The sequence below is a fragment of the Muscardinus avellanarius genome, assembly GCF_963383645.1.
Source record: "Muscardinus avellanarius genome assembly, chromosome: 20".
Lineage (NCBI taxonomy): Eukaryota > Metazoa > Chordata > Mammalia > Rodentia > Gliridae > Muscardinus > Muscardinus avellanarius.
The window spans coordinates 1,316,109-1,333,013 of record NC_137806.1 but is presented as its reverse complement, the minus strand read 5'-3'; the positions used below and the strand labels follow the sequence as shown (position 1 = coordinate 1,333,013).

Genomic DNA, 16,905 nt, shown 5'->3' with positions numbered 1-16,905 from the left:
TGAATGCCTATTATGTGCCAGGCACCACGCTAGACCCACTATATAAGAGGTAAAAGAGAGAGCAGGTTAATCAAAAGAAGAATCAAAGGGGTTAGTACGTCAATGTCCAAATCTTGTAACATAGGACAAGGAGTAAAAAGTACGCATGGGATTTATTCCTTTTTCAGTCTATAATTGGTCAGCTTGGCAGGAGCATATCCAGAGCTGTTGGGAAGCAGAGTGGAAGCCGAGATGTAGTTACCAAAATGTTGATGCCCTTGGAGAAGTAGCGAAAAGTTCTATCAATAAAAAGAACAAGTTGAAATGACAGGGAGCATGAACCCCATAGCAGTGTGATTTTCTCATGGAGACTGCAAAAGAGTATCTGTCACAAAGTACTATTGAGGTAAAAAGAGAATCCCAACCACCACTTTCACTCTTAGGGTGTGGTCAAGGATGTCCATCCCCCATGTGAGAGGCAGGTCTGGTAGAGAGCTATGGACAGATCCCTGGTCCTTTACCATGGGAACAGCAAACAATAGAAAGAAGCAAAGAGATGGGGCCCTATGACACTGAGTCAGGAAGAGGAAACAGCTGTCCCGACATAAGGGACTGCAGGGGTGGAGTGATTTTTACTCTGGGTTCTTAGAGGGGTGAACTGGGTACATTTGGCTGGACTGGGGTCCTGTGGTGTGAGGCTGTTTCTCTTGGGGAGCTGGTTGAGACCCATCTGGAACAGCTATTAGTGGCTTGGCCTGTGATGGCTAAGTCCTGTGCAGACCAAGACTTTGGAATGCAAGTGAAAGGACTGGTGTCAGCATTGGCCACAGCCTCACACCATCTGGCCGGAAAGCGCAGCAGCCTTCAGTGAGGTGTCAACAGCCTTCTGCAAAGTCTGGACAGACTGACTTCGTAGGAAATCCTGTAAGAATAGGCTCCAGGACCCTTCCCAGGGGCCAAGGACGGGATGTGTCTAGGAGATCACTGGTCTCAAACCCAGCAAAGGCGTATGGCAACAGCAACTCAATTCTTATTGACCAAATATATGAATAAAGTAGTTCTCCGTACACCATAATTCTATTCTATTCTAAGAATGTCTGATCCCACAAACACTCAGAAGCCTGGGTATTGGCAGTATGTTGGGATAACCAGAAGCCTGGACTTGCACACGCCATCTGTGTGAGTGCTGGTTTACATTTCCATCTAGTTGGGATCAAATGGCAGTACGGAGGAGGATGACCAAAATCCTAGTGGCTGCTTCAAACCTGTCTTGTGTTATATAGATGTTACAATGAAGACAGATATGGGCACACCTCCTCAGACAGAACACTGAATTCTGTCAAGGTATCTTCCTGAAATGAAAGCTAAAATAAACATATGGCTCAGGGTTGATATCCACAGGATTAGAGCTCTCACAGTGAGGCTTGCAAAGTCTTTAGCAGACAGACTCTCCACTCTTCTGCCAATAACAAGAAAAACTAAACATACTCAACACAAACTTGAGAATGTGTTTGCTGGTTCTTAAACCAGAGCATGATTGTACATCTATCTCTGTGCTCCTAGAAGTCGTCATTGAGACCAAGAACCAAATTGTACACATCAATGATAAGTTCAGAGAAGAAAAAATCCCTACATTCCTCAAAATGTGGTCTGAATTTCCAATTAACTCTGCTAGAAAATGTGGCTTAAATGAACTTTATGAGCCAGGTATGGTGATGCACTCCTATAATCCCAGAACTAGAGAGCCAGAGACCGAAGGACCGCAGGTTCAAAGCCAGCCTCAGCAACTTAGTGAGACCCAGTTTCCAAATAAAAACAGGGAGGGAGAAACAGACCCTGTTTACATGCAGCACGAATTAAAACCCACCAAAAAGATATTGTTTTGTGTTCCATGAATAACACTCTTGCAAGCTGATTCTTCAGTGAAAAAACGAGTGATAAATGCAGCAACCTCAAACTATGTCTGCCCTCTTCCCTGGGCCAGAAGGCAAGGCAGATAGATACAATGCGCTCCGCCATACAGTTCAGTCCTTAGAGATTTAATCAGAAACCCTTGAGTCACCCTGACTTGAGTGCTCGAGGTGTGGGGTGCTCTTGAGTCACCCTGACTTGAGTGCTCGAGGTGTGGGCGTGCTCGGGAGAAGAGAGCGGCTCTTTCTCCTGGCTGGCTTTCCTACTCATCAGCTTTACTAAGACCATCTTCCAATTAGTCATTATAATTCCACTTTTGGACTCTGAATTTTAAATTATCTCACTTACCACCCAATAGCTAAAACCCATAAAAACTTACCTCTCTTAGAAGTAGTTGAATGCCATGGGAATAAATGTCCAAGAAATAAGACTCTGAGACTGTACCTTGGTAGCAGAGACAGCAATTTTGCACTTCTTACCTGGCTCCGAGAAGTGTCAAAGTACTGTGTGGTGAGAGCCAAGATGTCTTCCGTCTCATTCTGTGAAAGGAAATAGGAGTCTTCATCCTGCCTGAGGTTCAGAAGACTGTGCAGGTAAAACTCGTACTCTCTATTACTCATGCTGAGCTTTGAAGAACAGATCTCTTTCTGGTGGATTATGTAATAGAGGAGCAGAAGAGAAACTCTCTGGACCACCTCCTCTCGGAGCAGGTCTTCATACTCGCCTCCAGCTATTAGCAACAGTGCGTCAGGTTCAAAACACTGTGGAAGGGGAGAAAGCAGAAGCCAAGTTAGACAGAGCCCCAAAGCACTAACAACTATTACGTGTCCACTAGCTGTACTTTATAAATAGAAGGCAAAATTAGTCAGGTCTCATGAATAGACTCAGACAAGAGAATGTGGTTGGTCATTTATATAATAAAATGGTGACCTTCATGGAAGCCTTTTTTCTTAAAGTGGTCCCTCTTTTCCCAATGATAGCTGCCACAAGTTGTAGATTTGCTACGTTGCGTAAGAAAAATGATGCCCCATTACATACAGAATAAAACTCAAACTCCTTGCAGTTTTCCCCTTGGTCTGGGGTTTCTGACTCTTCTCCCTCCCCCATCTTCTCTTAGGGTCTCTCTGCCATCTTGCTGAACTTTCATCACAGTTTTCCACCCCTCGCCTGTGCCGCTTTTTTCTTACTCTTGTCATGCCTCCACAGTTTTATTTCTCTTTGTTAAAATGGTATATAAGCTTCTGGATTCAACACTTCTCTAGGTCTCTCACTTGCTTCTATGAGACGTCCCATGCCACGTAAAATACTAACATCAACCCGGTGTGGTGGCGCACGCTTGTCATCCCAGCATCCGGGAGGCTGAGACCTGGAGGATCACGGTTCGCAGACAGCCTCAGCTACTTAGTGAGGCCCTCTGCAACTCAGTGAGACCCGGTTTCAAAATAAAGAATGAAATATTGGGTAGGGGGTATAGCTCGGAGGTCAAATGCCCCTGGGTTCCATCCCCAGACCCACACACACAAAAAAAATTAACATCAAATAAAACAAATAGCTTGCTTCACAAAGTACAGGCAGATGTGGCCCCTCTAATCTGAGAGGTGCATATCACATAGGTGTTTACATTAACATCATGGGGCAGTGAGAAGAAGGTGGACCCTGGGATTGCAGCCATGGATCTCTCTCAGCAAGAGAGGAGCTGCCATTCTTCAGAGAGAGCTGGGGAGTGCTTGAGAATTCGCAAAGGATTCCAGAGGCAGTGCCGTTACCTAGCCACAGTGATCTCAAAGTGAAACAGTGAGGGATGTCGGTCCCGAGTGACAATTTACTATAATAACTTTTCATCTATTCTCCTCTGAGGTGGACGCTTCGGAGGTTCTAATTCTGCACTTGCTGTGTGACCCACGAAGGTACCCTCTGGAACATCCCATCTGCATCGTTTCTTCCTGGTATCTCCTGATGAGACATACAGTTCCCAACGGAACCTCTCTATTTCCTATAGACCCGATAAGGCAAGTCCACACGTTGATAGCTGTTGGCAGGGCTGACACCAAGACGCAATGAGGTGAGTCAGTTGAGAACAAGAGTGTAACAAAGTCACTTTTCATACCAAATAAAACCAAGAAGTATAATTTCCTTTACAAAAAACGTTTACCCCTGGTAAATGCGGAAACCAAGTCTAAGAGAAGGTAAGTAACTTGCCTCAAGCCACGTAGCTAACAGTGGTGAGGTGTCCCGCTCTGCCCGTGATAAGCCTGATCACATGTCCCTCGCTCAGAGAAAGCACAAGCTGTGGGCCCACTGTGTGCTTAATGTGTCAGCCCTCAGTAACTTAGTGAGACCCTGTTTCAAAATAAAAAGTTCGGGGTGTAGCTCGGAGGTAGACTGCCCCTGGGTTCAATCTTCAGTACCAAAAAATTGATAAAAGCGATGAAAACAAAGAGGCAACCACCACAGCAGAACACTCTGAGTAGCAGTGTTGGAGAAGGCCTTTTAGTTCATCACCGCTAGATTTGTTTTGGTTGCCTACGTTTTTAGCAGTTGGCTGGACTGTGTTTGGAAGAGGCTTAGGAGAATTCTGCAAACACCACAAGTCCATAGGCATCAAGATCTGTCCACAGCTGCTGCCTCTGGTGAAATGACTCTGTTAAAGAAGAATGGACTTATTCAGGAGCAATCCACGGATTCTTCTTTAAAGCTTGTCAGGTGGAGGCACACGTAAGACTTAAAGGGAGAGGGAATCCACACATGTTCTAGGAATGCATTTTAAAGACTTAAGGCAATAAACTTTGGGAAGATTGATCAAATTCAAGTTATATGAGCTGCTTGGACACTCGGTGGGAATTGCCCGCTGACCCTGAAGCCATCTCGGATGTCTTTGCTAGCTAGCCAGTTCAGCTTGCTTATGGCTGGGCCAGCGACAACTTCAGTGATGACACGTAATCATGACGGTTTTCTGTCTCCTTCCTCCCTCCCTCCCTCCCTTTCTTCTTCCTTCCTTTCCTTCCTTTATGTTTGGTGCTGAGGATTAACCCAGAGGACTTCTACCTCCAAGCTACACCTTCAGCCCTTTTTATTTATTTATTTTTATTTTGAAACAGTCTTATTAAGTTACTCAGGACCTTGCTAAATTGCTGAAGCTGGTTTTAAACCTGAAATCCTCCTGCCTCAGCCTCCCGAGTACTGGAACTACAGGCCGGCACTACCATGTCTGGCGTGTGATGGCTCTCTTTTACAGCAATGAGACAGATGTCAGACCTGTAGGGTAAACTTTAGAGGTATTATCCCCAAATAAAGTTTAATTTATGAGTAAATCTACTGTCCTCTTTTAAGTTCGCGTGTGTGTGTGTGTGTGTGTGTGTGTGTGTGTGTGTGTGTGTATGCGCGTGGTGCTGGGGATTTAGCCCAGGGGCATTCTACTGCTGAGCTACACCCCTATCTTCTGCTTTATTCTGAAACAGGGCCCCACTAAGTTGTGAAGGGCCTCACCAAGTTACTGAGAATGGCAACCCTGCAATCCTCCTGTCTCAGCCTTCCAAGTACTGTGATTACAGGTGTGTGCCACTATGCCTGGCTAAATTCTAAGATTTTTATAAGGTCTTCATTTTCTTAATGGATAATAATTGATAAAAAAAATACCAGAAGGAAATTATATTTCTTCCTTTTGCTGGAAAATAAAGATCTGGTAGGATGTGGACTGATAGCAGGCCCTGGTTCTCCATGGGTTTCTGCTAGATATAAAGGGTTTTCTGGCTAACAAAAAGAAAAGTCTTAATCAGGAAGAGTAAAGATATACTTGCTTGAGACACAAGAGGAAGCTGGTGTTTTCTACACTTTATAATGTGGAGTCATGCTGAGTGCACAGTACATGGGGACCTCGGAGCAGAGCTCAACCTCCAATGTGACTGGGGATCACCTGGAGAATTTGGATAAAACCCTAAGTGTCTAGGACATCTAAGGGACCTGAGGACAGGAGGGAGGATGCTCCGAGGAATGTCACTGTCCCCACGTGCCTGGAAAAGAAGGACCAGGCAGCACCATGAGGTTCAGGAACATCAGGCACACAGGGCCTCGCGCTTGCTGGCCGAGCTCATGCCGATGTGTCCATGTGACCCCAAGTATATCCCCCCGAGGATGCTCACTACCTCAGCCCCATGATGAGGAGGCCAAGGGTCAGCGGGTCCCCAAAGCTTCAAGGTCCAGAACGGGGCGCTTTTCCCTTCAGGAACCACATAGGGTCACTTCACGTGATTACTGGGTAGAGATATATAATTCCTCATTAAGTCCATTGAAATTCTGTTCTAACGCCTCTCATTAACCCCTCGGGTACACTGTTGGTGGGATTGCAAAATAGTGCAGCCACTCTGGAGATTCGGGTGGAGGATCCTCAGAAGAATAAGAATGAACCTACCATGTGATCCAGCTAAACCAATCCTGGGTATCTACCCAAAGGGTCTGAAGCCAGACTGCCATAGCAATGCATGCATATCTATGTTTGTAGCAGCACCATGCAACAGCCAAAATATGGAACCAGCCTAGTGCCCATCAACAGATGAATGGGTTATAAAATTATGGGATATAGACAAAATAGAATTCTACTCAGCCATAAAAAAGTGCAGTTATGTCACTTGCAGGAAAATGGATGGAACTGAAGAACATTTTGTGACTAGTCAGATGTTTTCCCCATGTGTGGAAGGTAGAGAGAAGCTGGAATACAAAAGGGTTGACAGAAGCCCAGTGCAGTGGAGGGGCCCAAGGGTGGCGGGTGGGGGAGGGAGGCTTGATGAAGGAAACGCTTCAGTGGACATGATGTACATACAGATTTACCAATGCCAGTCAGCAGCTCAGCGAGGCTCTGACTTCGTGAGACCTTGTTTCTAAATAAAGGAATAAAATAGCTCAGAGTAGAATACCCTGGGTTCCAGCCCCAGTACTGAAAAAAAAAAAAAGATATGATTCTGGATCCTTCTAGAGGACATCTTCCATTCCATCTCTCCCTCGCCCTCCCTCCCCACCTCTCTCCATATCAATACATATACATGTAATGTTACTATAGATCAGTTGCTTTTTATAACATACTGCCCTTAGAAATCATTGGGCATTTTAATAATTATTAAATTATTTATCATTCCTACAGAGCAGAGAAAACTTCAGTCACTGAACAAGACCCCTTGTGTTATAAGTAATTAAAAAAAAAACCACTTGGCCATCCCTACCCCTGGAACTATGTTTGATTTGAGAAAATCTGTCAAGATTTATTTTGAAAGCAGTTATTTTCTTCTGTTTTAATTTTTTTAATTGTTTTCATTTATTTGTGCATTTTAGGCTTTTCCTAAAAATCTTATTGGTTAGAAATGGGATGATAAAGATAAATTTTGGTTAATTTTTAGTTTTTTTCTTTTTTTTTTTTTTGTGTGTGTGTGTGTGTGCGTGTGCGTGTGTGCGTGTGTGCGTGCGCATGCTGGGGAATGAACCCAGAGGCATTCTACCTCCAAGCTACACCTCCAGCCCTATCTTATTTTAATTTGGAAACAGGGTTTTGCTAAGTTGTTGATGCTGGCCACAAACCTGTGATCCTCCTGTGTCATCCTCCCAAATACTGGGATTACAGGTGTGTGTACTGTGCCTGGCTGATACCTATAATTGTTTTAAGACACAGCCTCTGCCATCATATATTTTTCTTATTCATCCCATTACCATGCCACCCACCCACTCTAACTGGGGAATTTTCAGTCCCCAGTGACTTCATATTAAAGTAATACAGGTCATTGTTTTTCAATCCTCTACTAGGCAAGCCCAGTCTCTAACCAGGGAGTACATAACCCTGACATGGGTATTCTGTGAAACCAATCCAGACAGCTGGGATGTGCAGCCAGGGTGGGATTCACTGTGCAGACAGGAGAAGCTGGGAGTCGGTCTCTGGGACCATGGGTCTGGCTTCAGCTCTACCTGTAGCAGTCCTCCCCCCAGCTTAGATTCGTCTTGGTTAAGAAAATGATTATCCAACCCACCACACACAATACTAGAGAATGCCCATCAATATCTAGGAGAATTACTCAAGTAATGAACATTGGACAATTATTAGGTTGCTATGGTGATGCTACAAAAATCAAATCACAGCTAGCTAGTAATATGCAAGTTCACTGCAGGCTCCAAAAGAAAAGAAAATTAGAAAATCAGAAAGAAGAAAGGGCTAACAAGTTCAAGCTCACAAATCAATACTTGCAAACGTGCAGAAGGGTTCTAGAAAACTTAAGCATCGTCCTTTCAGTGAAAAAAAAAAAATCCTTATCTTCAAGCACTATCTGCCCAATGCTGGATGGTTTTATGGATCCCAAATATAGAAGTTATTATTTTACCACAATGCATAGCCCATTTGGGTATTGGAAGGTTTGCAACTAATTTTGCATTGCTGAAGGAAATAACTGGAAAATGCACTGCTCTCTTTTGCCTTGGTACCCGATCCCAGGCTATTTCACTAACCAGATCACAAGGTCCTTGCGCTCCACGGGGCCTCCGTGGGCACCCGGTCTTCTCCAACAGTGTTCTGACGAGGCTTCTCGAGTGGTTGGCGGGTGGGTGGTCACCAGCAGAGAGAACCCGCAGTACTTCAGCCAGTTGGCTTTGGGGTCCAGCGCTGCTGCTGTTCTGGGTTGAGGGTCTGTGTGCCTCAGTGGGGGGAATAAGGCTGAGTAGAAGGAACGAAGGCACCCAGAATTCCAACAGCTTGGTCCAGAAGCACATTTCCACTCCTCTTTGACCTTGAGTCTATTTCATAGGGGTGGGTGGGTGGACATTTGTGGGATAAACTTGTAACCAGAAGAATTTCTGTGGTTAAAGGAAAAAAATAAAGGCTTCAATTATGGTGCCTGCGACCTACTTGAAAGGACTCATTAATTGGGTGGCTAAGCTGATTTGCAATGACAAGCTGTTTCTAAACAACAGGGGGTCTGTAGGTATTTTATAACCTCACACCACAGGCAAGAAACTCTCATGGCTGTCGACCAGCTGCAGAACCAAGATGTGTCCTCCACTGCCTCTACCTGAACTGAAGAGTCAGACTTTAGGAACAGCGCCTCCCTTTCTCTACAGGTGGCACTCATTAATGACCCAGCATGGGAGATATCTTCCTTTTAGCCCGTTATAAAGAACACCATGAGATTTGGGGCCTCGTCACTAAAGTGAAAAATTTAAGGAAAAATAAATTCTAATAAATTACCTACATCATGTTGAGTTAGAAGATTTTAGACACGGAAAATAGAAGAGTAATGTTCAGAAAATGTTGGTTACTTTTTAGTTTAAGAACTGAGATTTTAGAGAAGGAAGCATCATAGAAAAACAAGATTTTAAGACTTCAGGAGCCCTGATAAATATACTCACTCAGTAGTCACTAAAAGGACAGGAAATTATTTTTGAGCCAATCGACTTTTGGAGAAGAAAACAAATCTCTTTAGCTGATTCTTTAAGGAATGTTAACAGCGCATCATGTCCTATTCTGGCCCTGAGATGAGCTGATAATGACCTTGGAGTATTAATAAAGACACTGGGACTACTTTTGTTTTGGTTTTAAATAGTTTAAGTTTTTATGTTAGCATTTAAAGAAAGACAGAGAACAACATAAACATCTGTAAACCCAATGCTTACCTTAAGAAAGATAAATGATTATTCAGCTGGAGTTCTGCAGGCTTTTAAATCTCAGAGAAAATGTCATGGTTTCAAAGTCCTCTGTTTTTAAAATTCCTTGACTGTGCACTGGGAGCTAGAGAGGATTATTTCAGTCCCGAGAAGTTTCAGTTGCCATGGAGAAAGCTGCTGTGAAGCTAACAATGAAGGTGGATAAAAGCGGGAACTTTCTATTTGGTGGACTTTTTTGGATAGCCACATAAATCTGGTTAATAACTTTCTTTTATTTTAATATTTAATTATTTTTAAAAAATCATCTATAGTCACTTACTTGCCTTTCAGGGAACAGAATCTAGGTTAAAAAATTAATCTTGCAGAATGGACTTTAGGGTTCAATCAGGGTTTTTTTCTTTCCAGCTAATTCCATGATAGCTATTTCATCCAGACTTAAAGAATATGTTGAAAAGATTGGTTGTTTAGAGCCATTTTTATTTTACAAGATGCAGATGTTTAAAAAATTTAGGACATTTATCAAACAATAGAAGTTTTCAAACAAAAAGTATTTGGAGGCAATAATGCTCTTACCTGAGAAGTAAGTAGAAGCACACGGGGAAGTTTAATTATCTGCAGAGATTACAATCTCCAGGCTCTAAGCTCCTTATTAGATCCAGGTCCTGCAAATTGCAGCCTCTCAACAAACTATTAGTAAGTAAACAACTTGAGGAACAAAGTGTTAAAATGTATAGGAAGTAAGAGACCTTAAATCCTGATTCCAACAAAAACAGAGGGCATGTCAGTAGAGCTCACACAAAGCCAAGGTGATTCCGAAGACTGGAGGCTGGCTAGAGATGGCTGAGTCAAGTGTGTGCTTCAATCAGCATTTTAACTGTTGTGACCCCAAATACCTAACAAGCACAATTTAGAGGAAGAAAGCTTTATTTGCTCACAGTTCCGGAGATTTCAGAGGGTTCAGTCCACGTCCATGTTCGGCTGGCCAGGGCACGAAGGCAGACACAGAAAGAGTAGGAGGAGCAGAAGAAGGGCCATGCTCCCAGTGACCTCCTCCAGCCACATCCTACCTGCTTATCTTATCACCCAATAAAACCATTAATAAATTCATGGATGGATTCACTAATGAGGTTAGAGCCTTCACGACTCAATTATTTCATTTCTGAATATGTTTGCATTACTGATATATGAGTTTTTCCTAGGGGACAATCTGTACCCAAACCACAAGAGTATGCTCAGGGGTTTGCGGCTCCTGGCAGGTGGGTAGAGAAAAGCAGGAGAGAATGAATTCAGGATAATAGTCTATTAATTTCTAAATGAAAATGGAAATTGGGAACACCAGGGTGACAATCCTGGACGACGCCGGCAACACTGATAGACATAGAAACCCAAAGGTTCAGAAAATGTCAGTGCCCCCCTTTCCTGTGGTACTGGAAATTGAACTCAGGGCATTCCACCTCCAAGCTCCACCCTCAGCCTTATTGTATTTTTATTTTGAAACAGGGTCTCGCTATGTTGCTGAGCGTTTCCTTGCTACTGCTGGGGCTGGTCTTAAACCTGCAGTCCTCCTGTCTCCGCCTCCCAGGCACTAGGATAACAGGTGTGCACCACCACGCCCAGCTCAGGCTTCTCTTTAATAACCCATCGTGGAGGGCCTGGATGGACTCTGCAGTCAAGGGAAGGCACTTTGCCTCTTCTGTGGGAGTTCTGTGATGACACCAACTGAATTAGGTTCTGGAGTCAACAAACGAAGAACAAGGAAGTTAGACCAGAGTTAAAGCCCTCAAGCTGAGGGTTCAGCAGAGACGGAGAGCCCGGGAGGCTCAGGACTAGAGGACACTGAGCTCCTGCTCACCAACCACTGCTACCCCAGGCGAGGCCCACCTGAGCATTCTGTACTGGTTTGACTCTTCCCCAGGCTCTAGGCGCTGGTCAGAAGGTAGCTAAGGAAAAATAATCCCATACCTACTCAACAAAATAGCTCGTCCCGCCCGATGCCTCCAAGCACCCGCGCTTTCCCTGGATCTCTGTTGTTACCCTCACTTCCTGGTCCAGCTCCATCTGCTCAGGCACCGCTTCTATAACCTGCCCTGCTGTTGCCAGGCTGGATCCTGATTACCTCTAACCAGTGCTCCTAGGGCACCGGTCCTGCCGGGACATTGTGACCTGCTGCTGGATTCCGAAGCCAACCTGGAAGTCCCACATGGTCTCATTCTTGGTCTTATGACTGTGGCTTGCACTCATGTTCAGCCTGCTCACTTCTCCAACATTCCTGAAATCAACCTTTCTTAAATGTGTTTATAGTCAGGGGTGGTGGTGCATGCCTGTAATCCCAGTACTTGGGAGGCTGAGACAGGAGGATTATGGGTTCGAGTCCAGCCTCAGCAACTTAGCGAGACTGTCAGCAACTTAATGAGACCCTGTTTCAAAATTAGAAAATAAAATAGGGCTGAGGATGTAGCTCAGAGGTAGAATGTCCCTGGGTTGAATCCCCAGTACCACACACACACACACACAAATGCATTTATATTTTCAATCCCAAATTGTTCGCGGGGGCCATGAGTTTCATAGGTCAACTGTGTAGAGAAGCAGCTAGTTTACTTTAGATTGGCCCACACTGGGGACCAGTCTCAGTTCATGCTGGCTTTGCCCGTGAACAGACCTGCATCTGTGCTGTCATGAGGAGAGGGTTCGGGAAGTGTAGGTGAGAGTCAGCCCGTCCTCAGTCCCAGTCTTTGCCTCTGGGGTGTCCTGGCTTCGAGCTCCTTCCTTGTCGACGGCATCTACGTGTGTACCTGACTTGACCTGGGCAGGATGTAACGGGCCCACAGGGTAAACACAACGCCTGAGGGCGGCTCAGTAACACTGAGGAAGAAACAGGCATCGGTGGGTACAGCTCAGCTGGGCACAGTTTTGAGTGGGCACTAGTCAGCACTAGGGATCACTCTTCACTTCTGTAATAATCCTAGATTTACGTTTGTTACACTTTACCGCAGACGCCGGGAGCACAGGCAGGCTTTGCTCTTCTTATATGTGCACACTTTGATAGGGCAGTGGGTGCTCCTCCTCTAGCAACCCGCGTCCCCTTCCCCTTGTGGGCCACCTCTGGCAGTAATATGCTCCCCCAAAGTGAGCTATCTCTTGTTCAACTTCTCCCCCAAATGCCTTTTGTGCTGCCTTCTTCCCTCTTTTCAAAGATGCTAACCTCTCTAAGACGGTTACTAGCAGTTGTCGAGGACCTTTCGTGGCCAGGCACTGTGCCAAGTTAACTGTTTGATTCAGCACTTCCACACCTGTCACTAAAACACCCGACAGGAGAAACATAAGAAGGAAAAGTTGACCTGGGCTGCTGGTTTCAGAGGTGCAGTCCACAGCCCACTGGCTCCACGCAGACATCACAGTGGAGCATAGAGCAGAGGACAGCGGCTCATCTGGCGGCTGGAAAACAGAGAGAAGGAGAGGAGGGCCTGGGACGCACAAGCCCCCGAGGCCCCACACGTAGCCCACCTCTCCTGACGCACCGCCGACCCTTCCTGCATCCAAAGCCATGCTTGAGCTCTGCAGAGGACTTTCTAAGCCTAAACCCTTAGAGTAACTTTATATTTTATCGTATAATAGCAAGTAAACCTACTGAAACCCTCACTGTACAGTTCAAAAATTCCCAGGGTCACACGGGTAGTAGGTGCCACCAGAAACACAGGACGGGCTATATGTAAAGTTGTGCTTGTGGCCAAACAATGGTCTGTTGCAGTGTGATCCAGTGTTTTTATTTCTAAGTTCCAACTTCTTTTTACAAAGCAGCATAAGGAAGACACAAATGATACAGGTGAATGTCCATTATCAAAGAAATAATTTACCACATTCTGTTTTTTTTTTTTTTTGTATTCTGTCGAAAGCCCCTTTATCCCAAATGTTCCTAGAAGGAAAAAAAAATTATAATAATTTAAAGTAACTTTCAAACAGAATCTTAGGCTCGCCCCTGGTATAATAAACAATAGTACTTAGAAGGTACTTGAATTAAATATTACTTCTCTAAACTGTTTTTTCCGAGTATAAGCAGAGTTTTTAACTGAAAAGACAGCTCCTACTGGGTAGACACTAGTCTTATACAACAATTTCTGTCATCCTGCCAAAATTACCACTATCCCAACAATTAGAAAATGTCGATTATGGGGAACAAAGATGGTGGAGCAGAGAAAGGCTGCTCCTCCCAGCTGCTCTGTGGCTCAGAGTTGAAGCCCTGGGGGTTCTGCGTCTCAGGGAGGTGAGTGACAGGTGGAACTCACTGAAATTCAACAGGAACTTGAAGAGACCCAGAAATTCTGATGTTTCAAACAGGACAAGTTGAAGCCCTGGGGGTTCTGCGTCTCAGGGAGGTGAGTGACAGGTGGAACTCACTGAAATTCAACAGGAACTTGAAGAGACCCAGAAATTCTGATGTTTCAAACAGGACAAGAAGGACTACTGTGGAGTCGAGGCAGTGGTAGAGGCGGTGCTGGGTCACCACAGAGGGGAAGGGACAAACTTGGCCCAGGAATATTGAGAGCAGGAAGGCTGCCTAAGCCTGGGCGGCCAGCGGCAGCACAGGAGCTGGTGTTTGGACGGTGCTGTGTGTCCCAGCTTGTGAGCAGAGGCAGGTGGGAACCATCTTCAGGAGTTTACACCACACCTTCAAGCTGCAAAAACTGGGGGAATCTTAGCAAATACCGTCACACAGTCCCAGCCAGCACCTATGAGTGGCCAAGAGTGCATTCGGATAATGAAGCTGGAACAGGCACAGAGAGGACTGTGCACTGGAGAATTCAGGTCGGGGGTGGAGGGGAGTACAACACAACTCACATTCCCTTTGAGTCTAGTGGCTCGCCGACCAGCTGAAGATGGTCGAGAAACCTACCAGTTGGGTGTGATTGCGTTTGGGGATGGCGCCTTAGAAGGCCGTGTTAGTGGGTGGTGGAGTGAGCAGAGCTGCTGCTCTCCACCCGGGGTGTTCAGCTGCTCACCACAGGCGTGAACCAGAGAGACCAGCATCTTCCTGGCCCCAGGGGTGTGTCGGTCTAATTCCTCTGGAGTAGAGACCACCCGACAAAGTTCCAAAGTTCCAATCGGAGGGGGACCCCAGATGCCAGAGCTTCCTGATTGGAAGTCTGCCTCAGCCCCTCCTGGGAGTGGATCAATCTAGTCTGCCTGGAAGAAACTCCAGTAGACGCTACTCAGTGTCCCCTCAAGTTTGTGCTGGTGAGCAGGGAAGCTGACAGCCAGTTCAACCAGTTCAGTTTCAGGCCACTCCAGCAACACAAGAGGAGGATGGGCCTGACTACCCCCTGCCCTTTCTATGACAGGCATGGCCCAGGAAGAGAGGGAAAGGCCATTCTGTCACAGGCAGTGACTCTCTGCGCTTGTCCACAGTTTCAGCCACTTTGGATGAGACAATTATTTCAGTCACCATCGACCTCAGACCTAAAATATACGCTAAATCATACTGTTTCATCAAACAACCACCAAATTCACGTTCCTCTCGTTTGTTCGTGGAACTTTCACCAAAATAAAGCACAAAGCAAAGCTTAGCAACCACACAAAGCAGTGACCTCTACACCACCTTTGTCTTCCCATTTCACGTCGTAATCCCCTCCTCCTACCTGCGTCCTCCATTGTGACCCACTGGCGGCTGCGTCCTCACCAGAGGGCGGCTGTCTGGTCTTGGACTTGGGCCTCCAGAACTTTGAGCTAAATACACCTCCAAACAGCGTCCACATGGGGCAAGGCCCGTGGTTCATTCTGTTAAGTTTCAGCTGCCTGTGAAGCGTCCGAGGAGAGCAGTCACGTAGGCACGTTAGACGTTCCAAGGCTTTGACTCAAGATAGAGACTGAGACTCATCAGCATCAAATAGCACCATCCATTCTCACGCTCATCATACGTGGCTGTATTTCTCTTCTAACTAAATAACTATTTTCAAAGACAAAACTCTTCATTCATCATACATTTCATACACGTTCTAACTAGAATGGATGATCGACAATTGCGTTATATTAAAAAGGGGAAAAGCATGTCAAGATCCACAAGAATCCTCCCTTCAAATCTAAGGATGTTGGAAAAACGACCCAATCAAACAAGTTCACAGCGAGCTCAGGATCACGGACCAACTACACTGACGTAGTTGCCTCTTCTAATCTACATCATGACGCTTTTTAATTTTTAAAATAAGGATTCTTTAGTAAAAAAATAAAATTAATTTCATAAGTCTATTAAGCATTTGACATTTCTCTTAAGTTGCACAAAAATAATTTATAAAATACCATCCTATTTATACATATACACAGATAAAAAGAGAAATGTTCCCAAGACTTCCAGGAATACTTAATACAGAAGTAGCCCTTTACCTAAATGTCCTTCCAGGCCTCCTGCCGGAGCCAGCCGGCAAGAGTAGGGGTTCTGAAGTGAGGCGTGAGGATGGAGAGTTTTTATCCCTAACATGGGGGAGCCGCCCACCTGCTATCTCTACTGGTTGACCCCTGTTCATGGGGCAATATTTCCTACGGGTCAACGACTATGCCTGGGTCAGTATTCTCTATCGCGCGGACGCTCCTGGCCAACGCAGCTTCTGGGTCAATCTCGTCTTTATTGCGCCGACTTCCTGGCTTTGTTTTTCCAGAGGTATTTATATACAGCTACAGGTCAATCAACATTCTCGTGCTACCACCACCAGAATACAATAAAGACCAATACGAAACACACTTTACAGATAGGCCTATCAGTACCCTCGTGTCATCACCACCTGATCCTCTCTCAGACCTCTTTGAACTTTCCATAACCCCAAACCTTGTTGACTCTGGGCGAAGGGACAGTCAGCTGAGTCAGAGACACCAATCTAGGGGAAGGCCTTAATGGCTCCCACAGCCTCCCAGGTCTACTTCATCAGAATCACAGGCCTGAACCCAGAGGAAATTGATTTTGATTCCTTTATAATCTTTCTAGGTATGGTATTAATTGATCTGTGAGGTGTAGTCCAACTTGGCAGCTTTAAAAGGTGGGTGTGGCCAGGCGTGGTGGTGCACACTTGTAATCCCCTCGCTTGGGAGGCTGAGACAGGAGGATCGCACAGGTTCGAAGCCAGCCTCGGCTACTTAGTGAGGCTCTCAGCAACTTAGTGAGACCCTGTTTCCAAATAGAGTATAAAATAGGTCTGGGAGCATAGCCCAGAGTAGAATAGCCCCTGGGTTCCACCCCCAGGACCACACACAAAAGGAAAGGTGGATGTGGGAAGGGAATTAAGAGGGCCACCAAGGGAAAAGCTGCTCAACAAGTGCTCCTCAGAAACCTTGAGACAGGGAGCGGCATGGCACAATGTGTCTGCACTTTCGTGGCCATGTTTCCGGATCTCCAGCATC

The 16,905-nt window shown here is 45.5% G+C and overlaps 1 protein-coding gene across 3 annotated transcripts in view; it reads right to left on the bottom strand.

The window, feature by feature from the left end:
- Window positions 1-8,631, bottom strand: part of SLC39A12 (solute carrier family 39 member 12) — a gene marked incomplete at both ends in the record, with an annotated part of 57,328 nt that extends 48,697 nt beyond the window's left edge. For all 3 annotated transcript variants that reach the window (XM_080717087.1, XM_080717088.1, XM_080717089.1), the window contains 2 exons: window positions 2,370-2,651; window positions 8,371-8,631. In XM_080717087.1, coding sequence (XP_080573213.1) covers window positions 2,370-2,651; window positions 8,371-8,631 — 543 coding nt within the window. The remainder of the gene's footprint in view (window positions 1-2,369; window positions 2,652-8,370) is intronic.
- Window positions 8,632-16,905: the final 8,274 nt, after the last annotated feature.